The sequence below is a fragment of the Saccopteryx bilineata genome, chromosome 2 (assembly GCF_036850765.1).
Source record: "Saccopteryx bilineata isolate mSacBil1 chromosome 2, mSacBil1_pri_phased_curated, whole genome shotgun sequence".
NCBI classification, from domain to species: Eukaryota; Metazoa; Chordata; class Mammalia; order Chiroptera; family Emballonuridae; genus Saccopteryx; species Saccopteryx bilineata.
Window position 1 is genome coordinate 343,424,822 of NC_089491.1, and position 27,622 is coordinate 343,452,443.

At 49.4% G+C, this 27,622-nt stretch overlaps 1 pseudogene and 4 gene segments (V, D, J or C); all 5 read left to right on the forward strand.

Moving 5' to 3' along the window:
• Window positions 1-14,792: 14,792 nt before the first annotated feature.
• On the forward strand, window positions 14,793-15,393 carry LOC136322624 (T cell receptor beta variable 19-like). The segment is given in 2 exon segments: window positions 14,793-14,841; window positions 15,011-15,393. Coding segments are annotated over 2 exon segments (432 nt in total).
• A 4,456-nt stretch (window positions 15,394-19,849) lies between these two features.
• Window positions 19,850-20,465, forward strand: LOC136324573 (T cell receptor beta variable 4-2-like). The segment is given in 2 exon segments: window positions 19,850-19,898; window positions 20,011-20,465. Coding segments are annotated over 2 exon segments (504 nt in total).
• Window positions 20,466-21,060: 595 nt separating this feature from the next.
• Window positions 21,061-21,819, forward strand: LOC136324592 (T cell receptor beta variable 9-like). The segment is given in 2 exon segments: window positions 21,061-21,320; window positions 21,437-21,819. Coding segments are annotated over 2 exon segments (432 nt in total).
• Window positions 21,820-25,218: 3,399 nt separating this feature from the next.
• On the forward strand, window positions 25,219-25,715 carry LOC136323449 (T cell receptor beta variable 5-5-like). The segment is given in 2 exon segments: window positions 25,219-25,267; window positions 25,399-25,715. Coding segments are annotated over 2 exon segments (366 nt in total).
• Window positions 25,716-26,831: 1,116 nt separating this feature from the next.
• LOC136323450 (guanine nucleotide-binding protein G(I)/G(S)/G(O) subunit gamma-10 pseudogene) lies at window positions 26,832-27,042 on the forward strand (annotated as a pseudogene).
• Window positions 27,043-27,622: the final 580 nt, after the last annotated feature.

Sequence of the window (27,622 nt, forward strand, 5' to 3'; positions counted from 1 at the left end):
TGACTCTGCGTAAACGTTTGTATGCGGGATTCCGTGTGGACAGGACTTCTCGTTTCTCTAGGATAAATTTATCTCCCGGGTGAGATTACTGGGCTGGATGGGAAGCGTCTTCTTATTATTTAAGGACGCTGCCCAGTTGTTTTTTCCAGCAGGGCTGTACCATTTTACATTCCTAGACATTCACTTCTCATACTCATAATTTCAGTTTACACATAACATCTTACTTTTTTATTTTTAAAAACACACGTGCCAAAAACAGGAAAAAGAGAAACAGGGTCGATCCAGCTGTGCTGTTGTTTGGATGTTTTTGAACTCCTCATAAATATGTGGACGCTTTCTGTTCCTAACCTAACTGGGGGGGGGGGCGTCTGCCTGCTCAGTGTGGCCACCACTGGCTGCTGCTGTCTGCACACCATGTCACTCATCCTAGGAAGCAGCCTGGTTCATCAAAACATAGAGCCCAAGGTACCATCTTAATTAATTAACATAATTAAATAAAAACATTTATTGGGTGTCTGTTAAAAGGACGATAACCTATTGACCTGATCATCCTAAGCAGGAAAGTAAATAGCACTGTTTGCTTTGGTCAAGTTTTTCATGAACAGGCAGGAGGATAAGACCTATTTAAACACAGACACAGGTCTGTGTTATTGGCCTCGGTCCCTTCACCATCCCTCAAGCAACAAACCTCAGAGAAACTGCAAGATTTCTTCTGTGCTTCTCCTTCCCTAGAGGGCGCTCCTGAGAGGACAGGCGTTGGCTGCCATGGTGATGTCATCCTATGAAGGCAAGGGGACAGGGATTTGCTTTCATTTTCACTCATCCTTACCCGTCCCACCACCTGGAAGAGTTCTTATTTTTATCTGTCATGGCTTGCAGGCTTCTCAGCTTAGTGTCCCTTAGTCTCCTGGGAGCAAGTGAGTCCTTAAAAATTTGAACTTCTCCACGTTGCCTTTGCCCAAGCTACTGTGGCCATGAACTCCACGTTCCTGTCTCTTCTCAGAGGACACGTATCAGCTGGAGTCACTCAGTCCCCCAGCCACCGGGACATGGAGAAGGACGGGTCCGTGACTCTGAGATGTGACCCAATTTCTGGACATGAGACTCTTTTCTGGTACCGACGCGATGTCAGGGAAGAATGGCATTTCTGTTTTGCTTCCTAAGAGAGGAGGTGATGGACAAGTCAGGGATGCCCGATGATCGCTTCTCAGCTGAGCGGACTCAGGGGACCTTCTCCACCCTAAAGGTGCAGCCTGCACGGCCCGAGGACTCCGGGGTGTATTTCTGTGCCAGGAGCCCCAACACAGTGCTTCAGAGCCAGGCCCCTCCTGTGCAAAACCACACCCTCTCCCCCTCCTCGCAACCCACGGCCCTGTGCAGACGTCTTCAGGAGTTTCACCTCGCAGGAGGAGAAGAGGGGACGAGCCAGGATTAACTCTTGAACTACAAGAGTACTTGTGAGACAGGTGTGATCTGGAGACTTCTAGGGCTCCTTGCCCAGAGCTCAATCCATCACTTCTGTTGTTTTGTTTTGTTTTTTAATTTTTGTATGGAAAGAGAGAGGAAGGAAGAGAGAGAGAGAGAGAGAGAGAGAGGAGCTCATTGTTTCACTTCGCTGTTCATTTAGTTGTGTACCCATCAATTGCTTCTCTAAGTGCCCTGACTGGGAGTCGAACCTGCGACCTCTGGCACAATGAGTCGACGCTTTATTCACTGAGCCACCCGGCGAGGGCCTCTTTTCCGGTTTAAGTGTGCGTGCCTCCTTGGTGTAAAGCACAGTGGGACTCTTGCCTGCCTCGCTGCTCTGATCAGAAAGGAATTGTGACTCTCTAGACACTTTTCTACTGGCCACAAGGAGGCATGGTGGTGTCCTGGACAGCCCCACGTTGCAGAAATATCCTTCGCACACTCGGAACAGTGGATCTAAGTAGAGGAAGCCCAAGGCTTGCCTTCTGAATTAGGGTGGGGCACCTTTCCTCCATGGAGGACGTGGATAACAAAACAAAGAAATGATCTCACTAGGTTTACGACATGCCCAGGGACCTCTGAACTGCTTTGCAGGATGTAAGTCACGAGGAGTGAGATGGAGAGGTCTGGGTGAACCCGGGGCAGGTCCAGGAAGAAGGACAAAGAAGGAAACATCACATCTGCCTCATACCTGATCCAGCCGAGCCCATGTGCCCCTGCCTAGAAGGAACCTGGGCTCAATATCACACGACGTGACCCCTGCCCTGATGATGTCAACAGTGACACAGTCATCACAGGCAGACCTCCTATCAGGGACCAGGGACTCTTGGAGCTCCCACCCCTCACCGCAGGAAGCAGAGTCTGGAACAGACGGGTGCTCCATTCCCGCTCTGGTCCCGCCATGGGGCCCAGGCTTCTCCACTGTGTGGCCCTCTGTCTCCTTGGAGCAGGTGCGTCAGGGACAGGAGGACATTTCTGGGTAGAGCTACCACATGCTCAGTTCTGTGCCTTTCTTTAACGGCCACAACATCGGTCTCCCTCTCAATTCCTCTTTAAATGTTTCCTCTTTTTCTGCAGGTCACGTGGGTGCCATGGTCACTCAGAACCCAAGATACCAGGTGACCAGGATGGGAAACCCAGTAGCTATGAATTGTTCTCAGGACCTGAATCATGACACCATGTACTGGTACCAACAGAAGCTGAGCCAAGCCCCCAAGCTGCTGTTCCACTACTACGACCAGGAATTTAACAACGAAACAGACACCTCAGACAACTTCCAGCCCAGCCGGGCCAACGTGTCCTTCAGTACCCTGGGCATCCGTTCCCCGGGCTTAGGGTACTCCGCACTATCCCTCTGTGCCAGCAGCAGGGCACAGAGCTCGACCCGCACCTCCCTCTGCTCATCAACCTGCTTCCAGATCCAAAAGCCCTCCCTCCCGTTCCCCACAACAGCAAGAGGAAGTGGGTTTACAGCTGTCCTATCTCCTTCGCAGATGGAAGGAGATAAATCCACAAACACCACCGACATTATGCCAACAGTGGACAAGTGGTTCCATTCTCCTGACACTGAGTTTGTGCTGTTTTCCCAGAATCACATCAATCACCCATTCTGTTCCCTTCAGTAGGAAAATAGGAACATTTAAAAAGTTTTTTGTTTTTTTGTTTTTTTAATCTAAGTTGGAGACTTAGCAATAGGTTAAAGGGCAGGCCTGGGCAAGAGGCAGGCCGCTCCCATGAAACCTCTCCCCTGAGGAGAAGAACCTGCCCCATAGGCATGCTGAGGATACAACACGGGTTTCTTTGTGTGTGTGTGTGTGTGTGTGTGTGTGTGTGTATTTTCCCAAAGTTGGAAATAGGGAGGCAGTCAGACAGACTACCGCATGCAGAAAGACTCCCGCATGCACCCGACCGGGATCCACCCGGCATGCCCACAAGAGGGCGATGCTCTGCCCATGTGGGGTGTAGCTCTGCCGCAATCAGAGCCATTCTAGAGCCTGAGGCAGAGGCCACAGAGCCATCCTCAGTGCCTTGGCAAACTTTTGCTCCAATGGAGCCTTGGCTGCGGGAGGGGAAGAGAGAGACAGAGAGGAAGGAGAGGGGGAGGGGTGGAGAAGCAGATGGGCACTTCTCCTGTGTGCCCTGGCTGGGAATCGAACCCGGGACTCCGGCACGCCAGGCCGATGCTCTACCACTGAGCCAATCGGCCAGGGCTATCAAGTCAGGATAAGGACAGAACTGCTGAAAACTCGCCCTAGATTTGAAGACACGTATTGCCCAAAACGTGTTTTATTCCCAATGCGATGAGCTGCTTTGTTTGATGTAGATCTATGAACCATTAAGTGGCTCAGATGTGGGGCTTTGGAAGATACATTAAAATCAGGGGATCATTAAAATTCCTAGACGTCAGTCTGCATGCGTTAGTTCGTGCCCTCCAAGAAGTAGAGGCCAAGTGTGGGTTAGAAAATGCCTGTGAGAGAAAATGGGAAGGAAACCTTGGAGGTTGGGGGAGCCTGAATCAGCCCCCAACGCAGATCTGACCCCTGGGTGGAGGGAGGAAAGGAAGCAAAGGAGGAAAGAAGCAAAGAAGAAAGGAAAAGAGGATGCGGTTGCACTACAGTTGTAAGAAAAGGTCAGCAAGGTCTGGCGGGTCCTGAAGTCCAGGTCGCGCTCTGCCTGGGGCCTGCCTCTCCCCATGGGCAGCACTCTGGACCAAGGCTCCGGAGCCCTGGGCAGAGACGGTGGCCCACCTCTCTTGGAGCGATTCCCCTGCTCTCGGAGCAGGTCCCTGGGTGGACTGGTAGGTCTGCCCCGGTTTTCTTGACTTGTGCCTCTCGGCATGAAAATCTCTACCCTATAAGTCAGCCAGAATGGGGACAACTGCTCTTAGTCTATTGTCTCTGGAATAGAGGGTCGCCCTATGTGTGGGCGCTGGGTGAAGAAGGAACAAGACATCGGGCTGCGTTGGCCAGGAATGGAGTTTCTATACCATGGAGCCAGTGGGGATGAAAAGTGCTGCCCCTTCTGGGGCAAGGGACCAGTTGGATGTTCCTGACACGTCCACAGGGAGCTGGGCCCCTGGTGGTGCTCAGAGGCCAGACTCTGGCTGCCGGTACTGAGATTTAGTGGATTTTCTTGACTAAGTGTTTCTCCATTTACTGTTTGCTTTTGAGACCGTTGTCAGAGGCTTTAAGTGGCTGTTTCTAAATGTTCAGCAGTTTGTTTTTTCTCTGTAGAAAGAGGGTGTGCAAAGCTCTTTATGCTGACATTCTGGAAATGTTTCTCACCCCCTCTCACCCCCACAAAAAAAAAACTACTTACATCAACAGGTGGCCCTCTCTGGGCTGTAATTTCTCTACTCCTGCTCTAGCCTAATTCTGTCCCATGACTAAAGCGTGGCCATTCCGTGGACACTGGGTAAACTTTTGTGTGGTCCTTCTCGAATGTTCTTTAAACAGCCGACACAGATGTTATTGAGACAAAAATTCATTCTGGTCCTTTTGAAGGTGTGTGTGTGGGGGGGGAGGGGGGTGTAGCTTCCTCCTCTCTGGTCGTATTCTTCACAAATTCTAGCTCCTCTCTTCCCTCTTTTAACCTTTGTCTCCTCAACTCAGTAAATTCTCCATTTTCTGTCCCCCCCTCACTGTGTGTGGACATGGCCCCACAGAAGAATTACAGACATGGGTTGACTTTTCCAATGAGTTGATTATAGTTGTTTCAAATGTTCTATTTTTATTTTTTTACTTGTTCAGAGCAGGATTCTAAATTTAATAGATGGACTTAGGTTCTGGAAAGTGCATTTCAAAAATAAAGAAAAGAAGACTAGATAGGAAACATGCCACCTACCTGCGAAGGGTGGGAAGGAGCTGAGGGAAAGAGAAATGCCAGGACTTCAGGATCGTGGACATGGTCAAGTGCTTCCAAGAGATCATGCAAGCAGAGAAATGAATGCAAGGTTTGGTTCTTGTAAGTGATAATGTTAGTGTTTAGGAGAATAGTTTCACAGGAATATCCAGAATGAAAGAATGCCGTGAACAAAGTTGAAGATGGCACCAATGGGAGTGATTCCTCTGCGACAAGATAAAAGTGCCTTCATTTAAAGACTGGCAGATTCTATGAAAGCACCACGTCACAGAGTAGCTGCTTACAGGGGATGAGGAAGCCTGAGTCACCTGACCCTGTTCTTTTCCTCAGTCTACCATGTGCACCGTACTCATCTGCTCCATGGTCCTTTGCCTCCTGGGTGCAGGCAAGTCCCTGTTCTGAAACTGTCAGCTCCCTGCCCTGAGCCTATCGTCCATGTCCTCAGAGTCCCTCATGGACTAAGTTTCCAACTTCTGTCTGCTTTCCTCACAGGTTCCCTCGATTCAGAAGTCGCCCAGACTCCAGGGCACCTGATGGAATCTTTTCAAAGGGAAAGGACAGCATGTGAACATGTATTGTGTCCCAGAAGAGGGACACGACTATGTTTACTGGTACCAACAGATCCTGGCAAAAGAGTTCAAGTTCTTGGTTTCCTTTCAGTTCAAAAAAGTCTCACAAACAGATGCCCAAGGAGAGATTTTCAGCCGAGTGTCCTGAAGACGCACCCTGCAGCCTGGAGATCAAGGGCACGGAGCTGCAAGACTCAGCCACGTACTTCTGTGCCAGCAGTGATCCACAGTGTTAAAGATTAGCCAACCTTCGTGCACAAACTCATCCTGGGCCTGCACGAGGAAGCAGGTGGTGGAGGAGGCTGAAAGGAAGTCATGAAAGCTAATGAGAGCCAGCTTATGCCGAAGGGGCATCTGTGGTAAGGATAACTGTCTATCTCATGGAACCAACAACAAGAACTCAGGAGTTTCTGCAGAACAAGGTAGAATGAAGTCCTGGAACCATCACAGGCTGATTTGACAACTCATCTCTTTTTTCCACCTCCTTGGCCCCTACTTCTTCCTTGTTGTTAACTGCCTTCTCCATTCTTAGATCTCACAGTAGGTAGAAGGTTGTAGATTCAGATTTCAGCCCCCGAGTGGCAGGGAGAAGGACCAACTTGACTTTCTCTCGTGTTAGATTGGTTACAACTCCAGAAAACAGAGAAAAACAAATACCCTTTTATACTCAAAAACACGCTCTTGGAAAACTCAACGTTAGCCAAGAGGGTGAAATTATTTTGAACAACATGGGAGCTTTGGGCCTGTGACTTTGAACTTATGAATCAAGGTTTTCACAGAGAGTCATTCTCTAATTAGGGGTCAGAACACAGTGCACCACAAGTGAGGAATAAAGGATGAGTAACACATTTGCTGGATCCAGGGAAACTCAAAAAAGAGAAAGAATTAAAGAGGCAGTTAAATCCTTAGTTTTTAAAATAATGTCAGATCAAATGAAGACTCTGGTAAGTTTCTTTTGAAGATATTAAATCTAGGTAATGCAAAAAGCACATCAACTTTAAGTGTGACAACTTTAGACCTTACAAAGTCACTAATTAGTGTTTGCGGGGCTCAGGGAAGAGAGAGACGAATGTGTTCACAGTGACAAAAATACCTATTGCCCAATTGAAACTTGAGGCAGACAATGTGGAAAAACCCTCAGGTGTGTGATCCAAATTGTAATGAGAAACAATTCATTGACCATCAAACGTAAGTGAAAGGAGGCATTACGGTACTAATTCCACCTAGGGAGGTGACTCTACTGCATAGAGCAGACAGAGTTCAAAGTACCTCTGTTAAAGTGGGGTGATCCCTTTTGTTTCTGTTTCTGCACCACCAGCCACTCAGCTTTAGATTTCAACCCTAGTGTAGGCCTCAACTATTTTTTTTTTTATTTTTAAATTTTTTTATTGATTTGGGAGAGAGAAGCATCAACTCATTGTTCCACTTAGTTGTTCCATTTAGTTGTACGCTCACTGAATCCTTTTCATATGTGCTTTGACTCAGACCGAACCCACGGATTAGGTGTGCCGCGATAATGCTCTATTCACTGAGCAACATTTTCTTCTTACTCTTTCTGTTCCTTACTCTTTTTCCCTGTTCCACCTCCTCTTCTGTTTTCCTTAAACTTCCCTAAGAATCCTCGCATGGATTGCAGCCTGTTGACATTCTTCATGTGACAAAATAAACATGCAGCCCAGCACATGGAGCAAGGATTCTCCCTCTCCTGTAGAAGGAGCCCTGGGGCTGTGGGTGTTGCCAGGCACGTGATGTCACGACCAGGTCCTACCTTGCAGGGCCAAGGACACTCTTTGCTGCTGTGCATCAGGAACCATCGCTGGGGAAGACTCGTCCTGCCGCTGACCATGCCACAGACACCGGGCTCCTCGGCCAGGTGATCCTCTGGCTCCCGGGGGCAGCTGAGCTCGGGAGTGCATGGGAATTTGGGTGGAAGGCTTCCCCTGCTACCCTTCACTCTGTGTGGTTTCTGTCTTCTCCCACAGGACATGCAGACCCTGGAGTCAGCCAGCCTTCCAGCCACAAGGTCACAGAGATGGGATCCCATTTCTGGTCTCATATTTTTGTTTACCGGTATTGACAAAATCTCCAGCTGGACATGGAATTTCTGATTTCTTTCCAATACCAAGACACAGAAGCCAAGTGTGCAGGGGGAGGGGGGCCCACGAACGATTCTCAGCTGGAAGACCAAACCGAACCCATTTCACCCTGAAGGTCCAGCCCGCAGAGGTGGGGAACTCTGGTCCATATGTCTGTGTGCGATGCTACTGGTACAGTGAGGCTGGGTCAGCCCCCTCCAGGGTGCCAGCTCTCTCGCTGGCTTCTTCTTCTCCCTCAGGCTCCAGGAAGACATTGAAAAGGCCCCTCCTCATCTTCCTACCACAGAAGGAAGGAGCCGGTTGCTTGTGGTGTCTGTCTCCAGCTGTCACCAGGAAGAGAGTGAGACCATAAATGATCCCTTCCATGACTGTGATGGGCACGCCTCTGAAATTCCTACAGAGTAATGCAGCGTCAGGCCGTCTGTGACTTCAGGGCTAGTTTATAAACATAGCCCCTGCCCTAAATACTTTTCAAGTACAGAGGCCAGATATCTGAGGTTGCTGCTACTCAAACACTAAGGAATTCCTACTGATTGTATCTCAAACAGATATCCCTGCAAACTCTTTCATCATCGATGTACCCATCGGAGGCCATGAGTTCTTTGCAGAAGAACTGGATGCTGACTACTACAGGTGTGTTAGCATCCTCTGACCCCAGGTATGCATCGTCACGAGACAGGCAGCCCTTGAGGGCAGGGATTAAATGGGGATGCCTGTGAGAGTGCGGATACCACAACCCTGTCCAGGGGAAGGGAGAAAACATGTTGATAAGGAACCCCGATGCAGGGACTATTCCAGGAAACCCAACCTCAAGTCCCCGTAGAGCTGCCCCGGGAAACTGGGCTTTCCTGTGCAATGTCTAACACTCAGCTCTCCCTCTCCTCTGTCTCTCTTGCAGGCTCCACAGGTACAGACCCTAGAATCAAAGTCAGGAAACCTGCTTCTAATCAACTCTGCTTCTGTTGTTGTTGTTTTATTTGTGGGTTTCTTTTTGTTGCTTTTGTTTTCTTGCTGTCAGACATTAGCATCTGCTCTCACCTCTTGGGGACTCAGGAGGGTTCTCATTTTTAAAATAAGAAATTTGCACGATTTGGTCTCCAAGTTCCAACATGACTGATTCTCTGACTCGGGATAGATCTTTGTTTTCCCCACTTGTACGACCACCAGGGGTTGCTGTGGAGAACAGGCCATGGCCCTCTGGCCATAACTGAGCATCACTGTACATGCAGATAATACCAATCCGGAGAACGTCTGGTGGGAAGGGACGTTCTAGAACAGGTGTCCCCAAACTTTTTACACAGGGGGCCAGTTCACTGTCCCTCAGATTGTTGGAGGGCCGCCACATACAGTGCTCCTCTCACTGACCACCAATGAAAGAGGTGCCCCTTCCAGAAGTGTGGCGGGGGGCCTGATAAATGGCCTCAGGAGGCTGCATGTGGCCCATGGGCCGTAGTTTGGGGATGCCTGTTCTGGAGCATTCCTGAACGTTTCAACATTGACACTGAGGTGGAATTGGATCTTATCAAAGAAAATGGTATCTATTTATTTCCTACAATCCCCCCCTCTGCCACCAGGTGGCAGTAAGGGAACATGTCAGAAAGTTATCCATGTAAGGCTATCAATGGCTTGGGTTGATCATGACCACCCTGGCTCAGGGCTGTTGTCCTGGCATAATTACTAATAAGGTGACCAACTTTTTTTACAATGAAAAGGAGGACAAAAATAAATTGAAGAAAACAATATTGTAAATAAAAGAAACATTTTATTCATTGCAACAATAATACATTATAATATGATAAATGAATAATAAAAACATTTGTAATATTTTATATTGTAATTATGCTTACATGCCTATTAATTTTTTGTAGTAATTGTAAGAAAAAAATACTCATTTAGATACAAATACGTCACATCACATGCAATGGATTGACTCTGCATCAATCGAATACGGACATTTACAAGTTAGTCTTTTAATATCAAAAAGGAGGACATGTAGGAGGACACTTTGAGGGAGGATGGAAATTACAAAAGAAGGACTGTCCTCCTTATTACTAATAGCACCCTCTTACACATATTAAAGTGTCCCAGTTTGGACAATAATCTATTTGACCATTGTAGATTCTAACACACGCTTTGACGCTTCAATCTGTTAGCTCCTCATTACCATGTTTGATCTAGCAAAGTCTAGAGAGAGGTTTGCTTTGGAGCATGCAGTAATGAACAGGAGAGACTAAAAATGGTTGGCACCACATCTGACCTTATCTGACCCCTTTGACTGGGTTTGAGCCTGCAGACGGAAGGCTGGTACCCAGCCAGAAGCTGATGGAACCCTTCGAAGGTGCTTGGTTAGATTGCACACGAGCAGAGTGCCTTTGAAACCTAAGCAGTGAGCTCACCTCCAACATGGCCCTGGTAGCCTGAGGATTAGTGGCTCTAACCGCATCCAGGAAAAGTCCCTTTGGGCTACGCATGGGTGCCTGATGATGACATTTTCATCAGAAGCATTTGTGAGTAATTTGGCGCATCTCCAGGAAAAATAGCTCCAAGCGTGGACAGCAGCTGCATTTTGATTGAAGTATACATTTGGTGAAGCCTACTGAATTCTCCCCAAAATCATGAGAGCCTTTGAGGGAGGCCTCAGGATCCTGCTGTTAATAAGCCAAGGCCTTGGGCCATTACTCAGATCATGTCACTAAAGGTTAACATGATCTTATTTATTACCCAGAGCCTGGAGGGTTCTAGATGTACAAGTTACACTTCCTCCAGGGGGCCTGTTCATGCTCATGGGGGGGGGGCTGTGCCTTGTTCTCCTTTAAATCTTCTTTCACCCTGCCTAGAACAAGTGGGTGTCCATATTATTTTATTTTCCATTTATTGATTTTAGAGAGAGAAAGAGACAGAGAGAGAAACATCAATTTGTTGTTCCACTTATTTATGCATTCATTGGTTGATTCTTGTGTGTGCCCTGACCAGGCATTGAAACCGCAAACCTTGGTACATTGGGACAATGCTCTAAACAACTGAGCTTTTCAGCCAGAGCTCACGTGATTTTATTTGATGCTACAGGATAGGAAAGAAGAACAGAAGAATGAAAGGAAGGAAGATCCCTTAAATATCAGTAACCCAGCCACGATTACAGAGAATACTACAGGAAGATATTGATAGATAGAAACAAGGACATGAGGGGAGAGGGAGAGTTTGTACTTATTCTCATGTTTGTTCTCTGAAACAGGTACTTACATTAAACATGCAAACAGAATAGCAAAAGATGAGAAAAAATATATTATAAACCATAACATAAGGTTCTTCAAGATGCTGAAATGATTGCTTAGCTGAGATGAAGGTGGAAAGAAGGAGAGTGAGTCTGATCATTTCCTGCCTCTCATTTCCCCCACCATCCTGGCCGTCAGATCCCTGTAAACCCTGAGGTCACATCTGGTAACTACCTCCACTCAGCAACATAAACAATGAAAAATAATATGAGCCAGATGAAAGGAAAATAAAGAAGCAAAAGTTAGACAACGTGGAAAGGGACGTGGCTAATATGAATCGTTCATAAACTAAGAACCAGGAATAAAGGTGCTCCTCTCTCCCAGCTTCCCCTGCGCAACAGAAGCCCCCATGCTAACACCTACTAAGCCAGGTTGTTTGTATAGTTAGGAAAACAAGATGTACCATTCAAGGACTGCACGAGATCGCTTCTGAAGAGAACAGGATCCACTGGGAATGGTGACGTCACAGGAAGACCCGCCTCCTGGGAGGCAGCTGTGAGGTCTGGCTCCTGGGCTGCCTGCCTGTCTCTCCCCTGGTGCCGAGCTTGGTTATGGGTGGCACACTCCGCTGCTGGGTGTTCATCTGGCTCCTGGGGGCAGGTGAGTGCAGGGATCAGCCTCATTGGGCTCCTTAGCTGTGTCCACAACACGCTCTGGACCTCCGTGTTGCCCAGAGATTTTCTGAAAGGTATTGGCATTTATGTAAAACAAATGATTTGCATGATGGAGCAACAAGCAGAATTGATGTGAATTTTTAAATGAACACAGGAAATGTCAAGGCTATTTGGGCTTGCCTTGGACTATTTGCATCATTGTAAGCTACAACCTTCCTCTGCGATGAGGACTCTGTCTCACCCATTTCTTCTCCTCTGAGGTCCCACCAGCGCCAGCGTCACCCAGAACCCAAGACACCTGGTCATGGCAAGAGGACAGGAGGCAACGCTGAGATGCAACCCGATGAAAGGCCACACTTATGTTTACTGGTATCGGCAGCTCCCAGAGGAAGGGCTGAAATTCATGATTTACCTCCGGGAAGCAGAAATTTTGGACAAGTCAGGGATGCCAGCAGAACGCTTTTCTGCTGAATTTCCCAAAGAGGGACCCAACGTCTTCAAGATCCAGGCGGTGGAGCCGGGCGACTCTGCAGTCTATTTCTGCGCCAGCTCCTTATCCACACCAGTTCAGAGCCACAGCCTCCCAGGGCAGAAACTCCCCCTGGCCCTGCCCCAGACAGACACAGCCAAAGCCCTGCTGGGGGAGGGGACAGGGTGTCTGATAAGCTGACAAACCAGCTGGAAGGCATTGTGCCAAGAGAGGGTGGGAATGGGGGAGGGCTGTAGAAAGTGCACAGACCCTCCCAGCCCGAGCTCAGGAACTGAGACTCTGTCACCCGCAGGAGGTAAAAATGTTTGCACACTCCACACGGTCTGTCGGGTTAAATATTTATTGACCAACAGTTCTCCTTCCTTCACTTCATACTCTATTTCAAGTTCACACTGCATGCTTTAAATAGAGAATTTTATTGAAAAAGCAAGGTAAGCAAGCAAAGGAAATGTTTTCTTCATTTTCATATAAGGAAGTATGGTGCCAGGGGTTTAGTTTTCTTTCTCAAACAGAGAGAGAGAGAGAAGATAAAAACCCAGGTCTCTGTGACTCAGGTGGTTGTGCTTTTTCACCCACGGTGTACAGCCACTTACTCTTTCTGGAACAATTCTGGTCATCTTCCTGGGGCCTGAGCAGGTGTGTACGGATGTCAGAACTGAAACCTCCTGTGACAGGATATCCCAGTGATGGGGAAAATAGGGTTGGATACATTTGTCTGCAATTGAGGAGACAGGCCTATCCCCCAAATATTGCTCGTGAGAAACATATCTCAACTTTTTTGTTATCCAATTGAATTTTTTTTTAAATCTCACCACTCGTGGTTGTTGGGTACCTAGAGAGAGTGGTACCCTGTGCTCGGATGAAAGCAGTCTCAGGAGCTTCAAAGGCAGATGGACGCAGAGTCACTGCAAGTACACTCAGACCAAGCAAGCCCACCCTCACCGGGACAGGGCATAGACCTCGTGACTCTGCCACGGTTCCACAGTTTGATTTTCTGAACTTATTTTACACACTCGGGTCCCTCACCTCTCTGCTCTAGAGGAGCCCGTGGATGTAAAACAAAAGAGACCATGAAATAAGAGGACTCACCCCCTCAGTCCCATGAAGATAACACATACTCAAGTGTCTAGACTTCACTAGACCGATGGGAAAAGATCCTATTAAACTATGTAGTATATATTGTAAACTCCCCAACATCATGAAAATGAACAAAAGGAACATAAAATTCAGAGGTCAGAGGGAAACACCACCTTCCACTAGTTCCTCCAAAGAACAGTCACGTGTCAACAGAAAAATTCAAGCCTGTACTCCAAACACATATATTCCAACAAGCAGTTGAAGATAAGATGACCAACCTAACCAGAGATTCAAGAATTATGAACAGAAATGGGGAAAACAGGAAGAAACAACACCAACAACAAAAAAATCTTTTTGATTGTACTCAGGAAAGAAAAGAAAGCCAAGGAACACACAACTGCAAGTTCTGATAGGGCACTGATGCAGAGAAACATCTAAGACAGTGGTAGTCAACCTGGTCCCTACCAGCCACTAGGGGGCGTTCCAGCTTTCATGGTGGGCGGTAGGGGAGCAACTAAAGTATAAATAAAAAGATAGACTTAACTATAGTAAGTTGTTTTATAAAGATTTATTCTGCCAAATTTAGTGAAAATCTGACATAAAGTACTTGGTATGTAATTATTATTATATGTTTTAACTTGCTGTAACTCTGCTTTATAGATTTTGTAAAGTAAAGTTACTTCCCTACTTTATAAATCACCATTACTGTGGAACCGGTGGGCGGTTAGAAAATTCTACTACTAACAGAGATACAAAAGTGGGCGGTAGGTATAAAAAGGTTGACTACCTTTGATCAAGAGAACAAAAATGAAAAGAGAAAAACCAGCCACAGGGAGAAGGTTCTAGAATGAAACTGGGGTGTGGGGTGCAAATGCAGGATGGATCTAGAGCAGAGCAGTCTCCATGGCAATGATGGGATCAGAGATGAAGTCTATGTTCTTGTGTGACACACTGGAATGTCTTCAGGGCTGCTGCAGTGATCAAATATTACCACAACTGGGAAGGTCAAAGCCAACGGGCCAATCAGAGTGAGACTCTCTGCTCGGTGCCCGCCCACTCAGCCATGAGGACTCTAGGAAGTCCATTCCATCATGCAGGCCAGATGGAATGCAGAGTTTTGAGAGGGAGGCCAAGAAGGTAGGGGGTGCAAATAATTTGGGTCTCAGCTCAATCTCATCTGCAAAATTAGGGAGCCCATCTTGAAGATCTCCAGGATCCCTTTCCACTATCCATTCCAGCTTCTGTCAAATTCCACACACAGAGCCAAGGGCTTCCCAGAGCTAAGTTCCTTGCCTCAGTTGTCATCCTGCAAGTGCTTGGTGCCACAAGGGGACCCCCTTCCCACTATGAGCAACCAGGTCCTCTGCTGCATGGCCCTTTGTCTCCTGGAAGCAGGTGAGTCCTGGGTTCAGGAAGCAAATTCCCATCCAGAAGGGACCATGCTCCAGATCTAAGCCTCCCCGACCCCCGTAACAACAAGAAATCCAAAGGCAGGTGAGTGCACGGTCATTTCAAGGGGGACCCTCTTGGGCATGTCTCCATAGCCTTTCTCTTTCTCTCATAGGCACAGTGGATGGTGGAGTGATGCAGACTCCAAATTACGTGCTCAGTGAGGAAGGACGAGAGGTGACCTTGGAATGTGAACAGGACTTTGATTATGACTCCATGCACTGGTACCGACAGAACCCAGGGCAAGGTTCGAGACGGCTCTTCTTCTCCCAAGTTGTAAAAGATGTGCAGGTGGAAGACACAGCTGGAGGCTACCGCGCCTCCCGGGAGAAGAAGGCATTCTTCCCTCTCACCGTGACATCAACCCAGAAGAACCAGACGGCGCTGTACCTCTGTGCTAGCAGTAGAGACACAGTGAAGCACGGCCACCTCCTCCCTGTGCATAAAGATGTCCCAGGCCCTGCTTTCCCACCAGGTGGCAGAGCTTTCCTGTGCTAAGTCCCCAGACTTGTCCCCTTTCTTCTACCTCCACGGGCCACCCCAAGCGGCTGGTGCCATACCCTGAAAATTACATGGCACACCTGAGGTCACAAAGTACAGTTGCAGACAGACAGGCAGAGCATGCCCAAGCCAGAGCTCTGGCTTTTATTGGGGTAGAGACAGGGGGCCTAGGATTTCATGGGCTCACTCCATATTGTTGAATTTAAAACTCAAGAACAGCCCTGGCCGGTTGGCTCAGCGGTAGAGCGTCGGCCTAGCGTGCGGAGGACCCGGGTTCGATTCCCGGCCAGGGCACACAGGAGAAGCGCCCATTTGCTTCTCCACCCCTCCGCCGCGCTTTCCTCTCTGTCTCTCTCTTCCCCTCCCGCAGCCAGGGCTCCATTGGAGCAAAGATGGCCCGGGCGCTGGGGATGGCTCTGTGGCCTCTGCCTCAGGCGCTAGAGTGGCTCTGGTCGCAACATGGCGACACCCAGGATGGGCAGATCATCGCCCCCTGGTGGGCAGAGCGTCGCCCCTGGTGGGCGTGCCAGGTGGATCCCGGTCGGGCGCATGCGGGAGTCTGTCTGACTGTCTCTCCCTGTTTCCAGCTTCAGAAAAATGAAAAAAAAAAAACAAAACAAAACAAAAAAAAAAAACTCAAGAACAGGAATTTGAAGCACAGGGAGAGAAAAAGCAAGTGGCCCAGCGTGGTCAGTTATTAAAACCAACCCACGATCTCTAGAACAAAAGAGCCTGGACGTGAGGGCTGGGGGCTAGGACTGGGGGCAGGGGTGGGGGCAGGGGAAGAGGAAAGAGCTAGCTCCCGGGCTCTTTATCTAGTCCCTGTGTCGGGCAATAGGTTTTTGGAGATGGCCTCCAGAAGTACTAATTTAAGGCAGGTATTTGCATTACAAAATAGAAAAACAAAGGCTCAGAAGTTACACTAGGTAACTCTGAGGGTAGGCACAGAAGTCAAGAACTTGCCATAATGCCATTTACTACACAAACATATGCCCCTTTTCTTATATGAGTCTAAAACACTCATTTAAGGCCTTTCAAATATCTAGGGTCCGTGTGTCTTCTGTAAAATTAGGAGTCTGATTAGGACATTTCCAAGGCCCCCTTCAGCAGGAAGTGGGTGGTTCTCTGATAGGGACAAAGAGCAATGGATCCCGCTGCATTGGCACAGGTGACCACCAGGAGGCAGCAGAAAGCACTGGTGGATTATGTACTCTCTCACCCACCCTAGGGGTGGAGCAGTGATGTGTGTAGAGCAGGGTCCCCCTGTCCTGAGAGCAGGGTGGTGAGACCAGCACATGAGGATCCCACTGCTTCTGCTGGTCCTGGGTCTCCTCTGAGCCTGGACTGTTTTCCTGACTCTGTTATGTGAGCAACACACACTACTCCGTTTAGTACAGGATTGTTATCTGGAATCTATAAGGAACTGCTTCAAAGAAACAATAGCTAATCAACCAAAAAGAAATCAGGGCAAAGGGCAGTTTACAGAACCCTGGAGGTCTATAAATATTAAAAATATTTTTGACCTACTTAGGACACCCTTAGATAGATTTCAAAGACATGCCAAATGACACAATCTATACTGTACAGATTTTTATCCAAGTTGGAAAGACAGTAATCAAAAAACAAGTGAATGAGAATCGAAACTTTCGGGTTATGGTTTCCAGGAATAGAGGAAAACAAACAATGAAACCTGAAGGAATCACACAGAGGCTGACAGTCTCAGCAATCACCTATTTCCTAAGCCAATCTGTTCAGGAAAGAGTACTACGTTATTGTTTTTCTTCATGCACTGCATAATTGTCATAAATATTATCTGGTATATTCAACATTTAAGCTGTTAGTGTAAGGAGCCCCTACATGCTTCTATACATATAGTAAGGGATATGAGCAATGCCGCAAGCTGTAGCACTCATTCTGTCATGGGGGACGGAAGAGGGTGGCACCAATTTGACAGGCTAAACAAACAAATAAATAAATGATGCAGAAGTGATATTATAAAAAAAAAAACTAGTGAAAGAGCAGAGAAAGGGACCAAGAATATAAAAGTCACTTGACATTCACACTCCTGGTTGTTAGCAGCTCCCTCTGCCTCCCACTTCCCTGCAATGTGTCATTCTCGTGCACTTGGGGACCCTGACGTCTATGGGAAGTGACCGTGACCTGTCACAAGGAGGCTGTGGATGAGTGTAGCCACCGGTCATTGTCTTTTTCCTGATCCAACCATGTGCTAGCGCTTCTCTGTTATGAGGCCCTTTGTGTCTGGGGAGCAGGTAGGGTCCCCCTGGGAACTCGGGTTCCAGGGTCAGGATGCTCTCCTGCACCTGCAGTACCAGGCTGCCTCCTGGGTGTGGTCCCCACTCTCTGTCTCATCCTCCACAGTCTCCGTGGACACTGTGGTCACCCAGAGTCCTGGACATTTGGTTAAAGGAAAAGCAAAGAAAGCAATGATGGACTATGTCCCCATAACAGGACACAGTTATATTTACTGGTATCATCAGAGGCCGGGAGAAGAGCTGAAGTTTTTGGTCTATTTTCAGAATGAAGACATTGTTGATTAAACAGAGGAGATCGATGAGCGACTTAAAGCTCAGTGCCCCAAAAACTCACCCTGCAGCCTGCAAATTCTGTCTACTGAGCCCAGGGCATGTGCCAAGGAGAGACCTATGATGCATGTCCATTTTCATGAGCGTGACGGAGTCTAACAATCTTTATAAAAATATGTAATGCTGTGGTCAGCCAAAGCTGTGCCTTCAGGAGTGAGGATAATGGGCAGGTCAACTGTCTAATATTTCGACACTGGACATCGGACCCAAGGTATTTTTCAAAATGTTTATATTATTGGTTTTAGAGAGAGAAAGGGAGAGAGCAAGAGAGAGACAGGAACATCTGCTCCTATATGTGCCCTGACAAGGATCAAACCGACAAGTTCTGTGCTTCAGGACGATGCTCTGACCAACCGAGCTACCCTGCCAGGGTGCAGGCCTACACAATTCAGGAAGCAGACCCAGAGCTGTCTTAATACTATTTACTACACAAATATATGCACCTTTTCTAATATGAGTGTAAAACTCTCGCTTGAAACTTTTCAATGATCTAGGTCTCTGTGTCTTCTGTAAAATTAGGAGTGGGATTAGGACATTTCCAAGGCCCCCTTCAGCAGGGAGTGGGTGGTTCTCTGACAGGAACAAAAACCAATGGAACTGGTGGCATTGGCACTGACGACCATCAGGTGGCAGCAGAGAGCACAGTGGGATTACATACCCTGTCACCCACCCTAGGGGTGGAGCAGTGATGGGTGTGGAGCAGGGTCCCCCTGTCCTGAGAGCAGGGTGGTGAGGCCAGCACATGAGGATGCTACTGCTTCTGTTGCTCCTGGGGCCCGGTACGAGCCTCCTCCTCTGAGTGGCTGGGCCAAGGGTGTGTGCGTGTTGTCATGTGTGAAGTGGTGGCCACAGAGTGGGGATGTTTTATGCTGACCACAGTGATTTAGGGACATCTGTCTGGAGTGGAAATGGTAGAGGGAGAAGTCACCAGTCAGGAGCAACAGGGTGAGGGCTGTGATCCTAGGTGTCTGATCGAAAGATTTCACTAAAAACACAGGACTCTGGGCTCCGGGGGAAAGTGAGGGGAGAGGCTGTGAGTCCCCATCTGTGGCCACGAGGGACGGGTCCTGGGGCCTCCTCAAGTGTCTCACCTCTGTTCCTGCAGGTTCCGGGCTTGCCGGTGTCGTCTCCCAGCACCCACGCAGGGCCATCCGTGCGCGTGGGACCCCCGTGACCATCCAGTGCAGGGCTGTGGACTTTCAGGCCGGAGTTGTGTTTTGGTATCGTCAGTTCCCCGGACAGGGCCTCACACTGATGGCAACATCTAACCAGGGCATCTCTTCAACATACGAAGAAGGCTTTAATGAGACCACATTCCCCATCAGCCATCCAAACCTGACATTTTCAGCTCTGACGGTGGCGCGGGCGCACCCTGCAGACAGCAGCCTCTACCTCTGTGGGGCCAGTGACACAGCGCTGGGCCCTGATCAGAGGCCCAAGCAGGAACCTCTGCCCCCGTCCCCACCCACCGTCCCCTGGAGCCATGAGGAAGGAGGTGTTGTGGAGAAAGCACAGCCCCTCTGATGGAGAAGTTTGTGTGTGTGTGTGTGTGTGTGTGTGTGTATGTGTGTGTGTGTGTGTGTGTGTGTGTGTGTGTGTAGAAAGTGGCCAAGTAATAGGAAGGGATTCTTGGTCAGGAAAGTATTAACCTGGACTGTTTTCCTGACTCTGATATGTGAGCAACAGAATGTACATGAGGCACCAAAGGGGAGGAAGGACCATCCCCTGGGGCCTGACAGTGACATCATAGGTAGAACCACCAACCAAGAGACCAAGGACACCAGAGCCCAGCACCCCCCTTCAGGACAGCATGTCCTAGTGAGATGGTGTCACTCAGTCCTGGCCCCACCATGGGCTGCAGGCTGCTCTGCTGTGTGGCTTTCTGTCTCCTGGGAGCAGGTGAGTGTTGGGTGCAAATGGGATGCCCTTGGACTCCAAGCCATTCCCCTGTGGCTGCAGCAACACCCTTCCTCCTGGGCTTTGTCTGAATTTTGCCCCTTTTCCCCAACAGTCCGCATGGACTCCAGAGTTACTCAGAAACCAAAACACCTGGTAACGGGGATGAGGAGTAAGAAGTCTCTGGAGTGTGAACAACACCTGGGCCACAGTGCTATGTATTGGTACAAACAGAGCACTCAGAAGCCACTGGAGCTCATGTTTACCTACAACTATAAGGAACTCGTTGACAACATGACTGTCCCGAGCCGCTTCACACCCAATAGCACAGACAGCGCTCAGTTACACCTGCACATGGACGCGCTGCAGCCGGAAATCTCCGCCGTGTACCTCTGTGCCAGCAGCAGAGACACAGCCGTGCAGAGTCGCCTCCTGCTGTGCAGAAATCCCCGGGGGCCAGCCAGGAAGCTGTGGGGAACCCAGGCTCGGTTCAGCATTTCCCGTGAGGCCCGAGACAGATATCTCAGACCAGAACACTGCCTGTCGCCTCACTGGCTGCGGCAACACTAAATTATCTGCCTGGGGTAAGCTGTAGGCTTCCGCAAAGATAAAACAGCTTCTGTTCGTTCCTAATCATCAAAAATCCTTGGGGGGTCCATCTGCAGTCCATCTCATGACCTCTTGTTTTCTCTCACAATATAAATCCAAAATCAACTAGAACTGTGTGTCTACCTCTAGTTTAAAAAAGAAAAATAGTGCAAATGGAAAAAATCTTTTGTAATTTAAACACATCCCAGGATTTTTGTCTTCTTGCATCTTGGCCAAGGCAAAATCTCAGTTACTGCCTGAACACGCCACACGGGGGCACTATAGAGCTGACGCTCTCCAAAGGTTTCTGGGGCAGCACATGGGGACAGAGCTAGCTGCCTGGGACCCAGAGGGTTAAGGAATAGGCTTGCTTGTGCTTTTATCTACTAAAAGGCTCAATAGTGTACACACTAATTTGCAGGTGCTGTCCCAGCCGGGAGCCATGAATTCCTACTGTGCAGTGGTTAGGGAGGCTTTCTGAGCTCACAATGTTAAGTAAAGGGTGCAAAGTTGGGAGCAGGCAGCCTGCATGCCCTGGGCACAGAGACAGGGTCTGCATAAAGACAGGGCCACCTACACCAGCCCCGTCCAGCCCCACAGGTCATGCAAGAGGCTTTGCAGGACAAAGCAGGGTACCTGCATCCGCTGAGACCCAGCAGAGGCAATGACATCAGAGCAGTGACATCACTACCTGCCCTCTAATCAGAGAAGAGTGCCCAGAATGTCAGCTCTCAGAGGACCAGAGCTCTGAGCAGGGAGACTCCGGCCCAGCTCTGCCCCACCCCGCCATGGGCTCCAGGCTCCTCTGCTGTGTGGCCCTTTATCTCCTGGGAGCAGGTATGTGCTCGGCCCAGGTGGGGCATCTCTGGTGTAAGCCTGGCAGCGCCTGACTCCAAGGCCCCATCGGGCCCCTCCCCTGCTCCTTCTCTAGCTCCTGTCTCCCTCCCTCACAGGCCCGGTGCATTCTGGAGTCACCCAAACTCCAAGACACCTGATAAAAACCAGAGGACAGAAGGTGACACTGAGATGTTCCTTTCTCTCTGGGCACCTCTCTGTGTACTGGTACCAGCAGGCCCGGAGCCAGGGACTCCAGTTCCTCATCGAGTATTACAACGGGGAGGAGAGAGAAAAAGGAAACTTCCCTGAGCGGTTCTTGGTGCAGCAGTTTCTTGGCAACTACAGCTCGGAGCTGACCATGCGCTCGCTGGGGCTGACGGACTCGGCCGTGTATCTCTGTGCCAGCAGCCTTGACACAGCCCTGCGGTGTCACCAGCGTGCTGTGCTCAAACTCCCGGTGCAGCGCGGAGCAACCTCAGAGCTGCTGGGTTGTGTGTGAGAACCCGGGGCGGTGGGGGGAACTCAGAGCGAGGTGGGGCCCAGGGGAGTGCAGCCTCGGCTCTTCCGGGACAACAGAGGACAGGAAGGTGTGCTCAGAGGCCGATGCTCCCCCCTCACGTTCACTGGTCACCTTCCCCGCCTGCCGCTCTGGTGGTCAGGGCAGAGGAAGGGCTGGATACCTGGCGCCTCTTATTTTGGAGTGGGGGCAGTTCATTTGAGGATCAAAATTATTAGTTAAATGTATACTCGAGAGCCTGACCAGGCGGTGGTGCGTGGATAGAGCATCAGACTGGGATGCAGAGGACCCAGGTTCGAGACCCCGAGGTCGCCAGCTTGAGTGTGAGCTCATCTGATTTGAGCAAAAGCCCACCAGCTTGAACCCAAGGTCGCTGGCTCCAGCAAGGGGCTAATCAGTCTGCTGAAGGCCTGCGGTCAAGGCACATATGAGAAAGCAATCAATGAACAACTAAGGTGTTGTAACATGCAATGAAAAAACTAATGATTGATGCTTCTCATCTCTCTCCGTTCCTGTCTGTCTGTCCCTGTCTATCCCTCTCTCTGACTCACTCTCTGTCTCTGTAAAAAAAAAAAAAAAAAAAGTTAAATGTATACTCGAGAAAACAGAATCACAGAAGATAATCATTTGCTTTATATCATTTCGGGGGAAGAAAATATGATCCAAGATGGTTGAAAACAGAGATAGAACTGCAAGAAGTGGTTATTTGTAACACTGTCACTCTTCTCCCCTCTTCCAAAGTCTCCACACCCGGGAGGTATAGAGCAAGGCCTTAGAGCGCGGCCACCCCGGGGGCGGTCCCGGGAGAGGCCATCACCACACGACGTTGTGAGAACCCGCGGTTGGTTCTTCCTTCTTCCTTCTTGACTACTTATCCCAATTGTGCCTTCTTGGGGGACAGTCAAGTACCCCCTCAAACTCAGAGGAAGGAATGTCCCCCCTGACTATAAACAGGCAGTGGTGCTCCACCTCCCCCCCAAATAAGCATCACTGCCCAAGTTCAGTGACCTTCAGAGCAGCGCATCTAGGCAGCCTCAGGGTGAGCCTCGGTCTCTGACCCTCAGCTCTGCGCAGCACTTCCTGAGACAGGGATGGCGGATGGCTTTCACATCCTCTGCATCTGCGCCTGCTCCTCACTTGGCCCGGAAGGCCCTCCCTTCTCCCCGCACAGCAAGGAGACTGCTCACCTTGCGAGGATGGGCTCAGCCGGGCCTTTTCATTCGCCTCTGACCCTGACCCTTCACAGCACTAAACCACTGACTCGTCTGCTCTGGCAGCTGTAACAAAATGCCACCCACAGGGCTTCTTCCACAGCAGACGTTCATTTCCCCACGGCTGGAGGCTGGACCCCCGAGAGGAAGGGGCTAGGGCTGGTTTCTGGGGAAGGCTCTAGTCCTGGTTTGCAGATGGCCGATGGCCCCCTGCGTGCTCATATGGTCTTTCCTTTGTTCTTGGACGGACAGACAGAAAGCTCTCTGGGGTCTCCCCCTCTGATGAGAAGGCCACCCGTCCTAACAGATTAGGGTCCCCACCTTATCTCCTCACTTATTTTAAGCTCCCTAAAAGCTCTGTCTCCAGGTGCATGCACATCGGGGGTTAGGACTTCACCATATAAATTGGGGGGGGGCATAATTCTCTTCAAAACAACGAACAACATTCCCCCCTTCCTTTACTTTCATAGGAAAAACTAAGTTACGATTAATGCACTTTGATACTCGTGAAATGAATAAATGAATGACCGCTTCTAGAGAGCCATGGAATGTTATTAGTCACTCCACTATTTTCCTTCCCTAGGTCCCCTCCTATCTGAAATGCAGCAGGGAGTCCCTGGGGGGAACACGGGGCTTTCTTCAAACTGTGTGGTATTCTGAGCAGCTGTGTCCTCAGAGCCAGGCCAGATGACCAGGCTATAAAGCGCCCCGGCTGAATCCAAGTGAAATGGGCCCTGTTCTGCCTGGGACAGAGAAAACTATGTCACAGTGGCATTTACCCAGTCCCTGAGCCTGTACAAAATTCTCCCTCACACTCCACCAACCACGTCATTAGAGACATCACCAGTCAACATTGAAGGTGTTTCTTCTACACGAACCTGAACAGCAGATTTAAAAATTGCTATGCTCAGTAATAGAACTTTGGCCTTCTTGCCACTTAAAGAATGTGTGTGTGTGTGTGTGTGTGTGTGTGCACCTGCGCGCGTGTGCGCGAGCGCACATGCATGTGTCTTCTCGTAGAGACACGCCCAGTTGAAGTAGTTTCTCTCCTGTGGGCATGTATTAAAGTCATCCTGCCAGTGAGCAGAGCATCTGGGTAATGACAGCAGAGGTCAGCCCAACTGGGTCCACCTTTAACTAGAGCTCGCAGGGTGTGTATCTCAAGACTGTATAATCTCAGAAACAAATAGGTAAAATGTACAAGCCCTCTTTATGAAAATGCACTATTTAAAGGGTGGTGATACTTAAATACAGATTGGGAGCTATGTGGATCTGACACAGGAGGGGCTGTGGACTGCAGTGGTTCCAGGCTGGGTCCATGTGGGACCAGCAGACTGTGTATCTTAATGGCCAATGTTATTCTGGCCCGTCTCTCCCTTCTTAGCATAGTGATGGCAATTACTTCATCCAGTATTCATTAGTCGAAATGTTGTTTCATATATTCTTATCCTCCAAAACAAAGGGCGATAATTGAAAATCAATCCTGAATCAGCCAGGCTGGGATAACAGCAGAGTCAGTGAGTGTGAGGGTGGGGTGGGGGCCCGCAGGGGTGATGGGTGGGGCCAATTTGTTCTCCTAATATAGACAGCTGTGAATCCAGGAGACTGTGGGTAGCCCACCACTGGGAGGCACTGTGGACTGTCAGTTCTGCAAGCAACCCTGAGAGGGCTGAGGGGGTGGCCTAGGCAAGCACAGCCTAAGGGAACTCTGGGCTTCCTGTTTGCATGGGGGAAGCAGTTTGAGGCCACTGAGTGGGTCCTGGGAACATATGTGGAGCTCAAATGGACTCCTCACTGCCAGGAACTGGACATGTGCCGTGATCCTCAGTATGTGCCTAGGGGGCAGGCTCCCTGAGCCCACAGGGGCCTTGGGGGTGGTGTAGGGCTTGGGATGGCAAGGGCTGCATAATTAGTGTCAGGCTGGGGCAGGCAGAGGAGAATAAGGTACACAGTGAACATATGGGGACAGTGCTCAACCTGCAGCCACCCCTGCAGGGGGCTGTGCAGGACAGGGGTACAGTGAGCCCAGAGGCAGCCTACATGGAGATCTCCATCAGAGCAGTGACGTCACAGGCATCTGCTCCTATCAGGGAGCTGGGAGGTCCAGCATTTCAGACCACTCACCCCAGGACACCCCGCCCCGAGCTAGGAGTCGTCTTGGGATGCCGCCATGGGCCCCAGGCTTCTCTGCTGTGTGGCCCTTTGTCTCCTGGGAGCAGGTGAGCCCCGGACACCCTGTCTAAGCCTCTGATAGGCGTCCGCCATCCCTGAGACAGCAGCCTGCCGTGGTGACTCCAGGGGGGGACTTCCCTGTCCTCGGCCCCAGCCTCTGTCTGTCTCCTCCCAACAGGCCCAGTGGACTCTGCAGTCACCCAGAGCCCCAAACACCTGATCAAAGCAAGGAACCAGTCAGCGACCCTGCACTGTTCCTTAATCTCTGGCCACCTCTCTGTGTTCTGGTACCAGCAGGCCCGGGGCCAGGGCCCCCAGTTCCTCGTCCAGTACTACAATGAGGAGGAGAGTGCAAAGGGAAATTTCCCTGAGCGGTTCTCCGTGCAGCAGTTTCTTCGTAAAGACAGCTCGAACCTGAGCATGAGCTCCCTGGAGCTGACGGACTCGGCCGTGTATCTCTGCGCCAGCAGCCCTGACACAGCCCTGAACGACTGACAGCCCCCTGTACAAAAACGCGCCCGCCCCGGCGCAGGAAGTGACTGTGAGGGTGGCAGCCAGCCAGACAGGTGCAGGCGGGCACAGCCGACTGCCTTTCTCCCTGGCGCTCTTCCTGCTGCTGAGAGATGTGCTAGGTTTTTAGCACTCACAGAAATCATGCCACACATAGGTCGTTATTTTACCCATTTAGATATCTGATGGGAAATAAGGTTCTCGGGTCTCATGTGCCGTAACTGGTGGAGCAAGAAAGCACAGAAGTCTGTTCCTCAACTCCTGGGGTTGCTGCCTCCCCCCCCCAGCCTTGTCCCCACATCTGGCTTCCCTTTTCCAGGTCCAGGTGAGCGGGCCAGATAGCACCACGCAGCACCTGTGATGGTCACAACCTCTTCCCAGACAGCTTTGAGGAGCATTCGGCTTCAAGGCAATGGATACCCACTGACCCTTCATTGTGACGACTGAGAAAGGCACTATTTTCCGCACGGTAGCCATCACCTGGACCCAGGCCACGTGCTATCTTTGACGGAGGCTGTGGGGGCAGAAGGCTTCCCAGATGTGTCTTCCCAGCTGCTGGGTAGAAGGAATGGGACACTTGCCAAGAGAAGGCAGTCTCCTGCACGCAGACACAATCCCCTCGAGGGAAGTGAATACGAGTATTATTACTCCTTTGTTCCTTTTGCTCAATCATTTCTGCTCCCATATTTTGCACAGAGTATTATGTCACATAAACACAGAAAATAAAAATAAGTCTGCTTGGGTCCTTTGAGAGTTTTAAGGTCTAAGTTGTCAAGTCTCCCGAGTTAATGGTAATCTCATCTGAAAACACCCTCGCAGGGACACCCAGAATGATGTTCAAACAGATTATCTGCACACGCCGCGGCTCAGTCCAGTGGACACACTAAACGGACCATCGCACCATCTTCCAGGGCTGTACAGAGGTGCAATGAGGTTGAAATAGGACATAATGGAAAGCTAGGTATCTGGATTCCCTTTGTTAATCTCTGATAGGAACTGTTGAGGGGGAGGCTACGTGCAGAGGTAGATATGGACACACTTAGCCTTGAAACCCAGCTATGAAATGATCATCAAAAGGTCTTTCCAGAAGTGCAGCGTCACCGCCATGTCTTCCGGGGCCAGCGTGAACACCCTGCAGCGCCTGGTGGAGCAGCTCAAGCTGGAGGCCGGCGTGGAGAGGATCAAGGTCTCCCAGGCGGCCGCAGAGCTGCAAGAGTACTGCATTTAGAACGCCTGCAAGGATGCCGTGCTGGTCGGCGTCCCGGCGGGCAGCAACCCCTTCCGGAAGCCCAGATCCTGTGCTTTTCTCTGAGGACTGGAAAGAAGTTCTCTGAGGAATGCCTTCAGGCACGAAGTGATGACTGACTGACGGCCTCCAACTCTGAAGCAAACGTTTTACTTTAACCAAATGACTTCTAGGTGTTTCAGACCTTTCCTTGGCCTGGTCCTTTAGCCAACATTCTACAGAAATTAATGAGTTTCAACTCAAATAAGGAAACTGAGTGAAGGAGTAGACTTTTAAATAATAATGGCCTGGTTTATTTGGCGAAGTGCTTTATACTTAAGACAAAAATCTTAGCACCAAATACACAAAAATGCACCTCTCTCATAAGTGAATTACTAGTGTTTCTACATTTGGAATATTGTGTATGTTTTATTTACTGGATGTTTACATTTTGGGAAGGAAAACGTTTTTGCTATTAAAAAATTGAGTATTTGTAACTTTTTTTTTCTAAGATTTTTATACCATAACAAACTTTGGTCTTTTCTCATGAATTTATAATTTCTAAATGAAGGTAAAGCAGTGTAAAATTGGGTGAAGAATAGGCTTTGTTAATCAAATGATGCCTTGATTTTTGTGAGAAGATTGTTTTATTTTTAACACTAAAAAT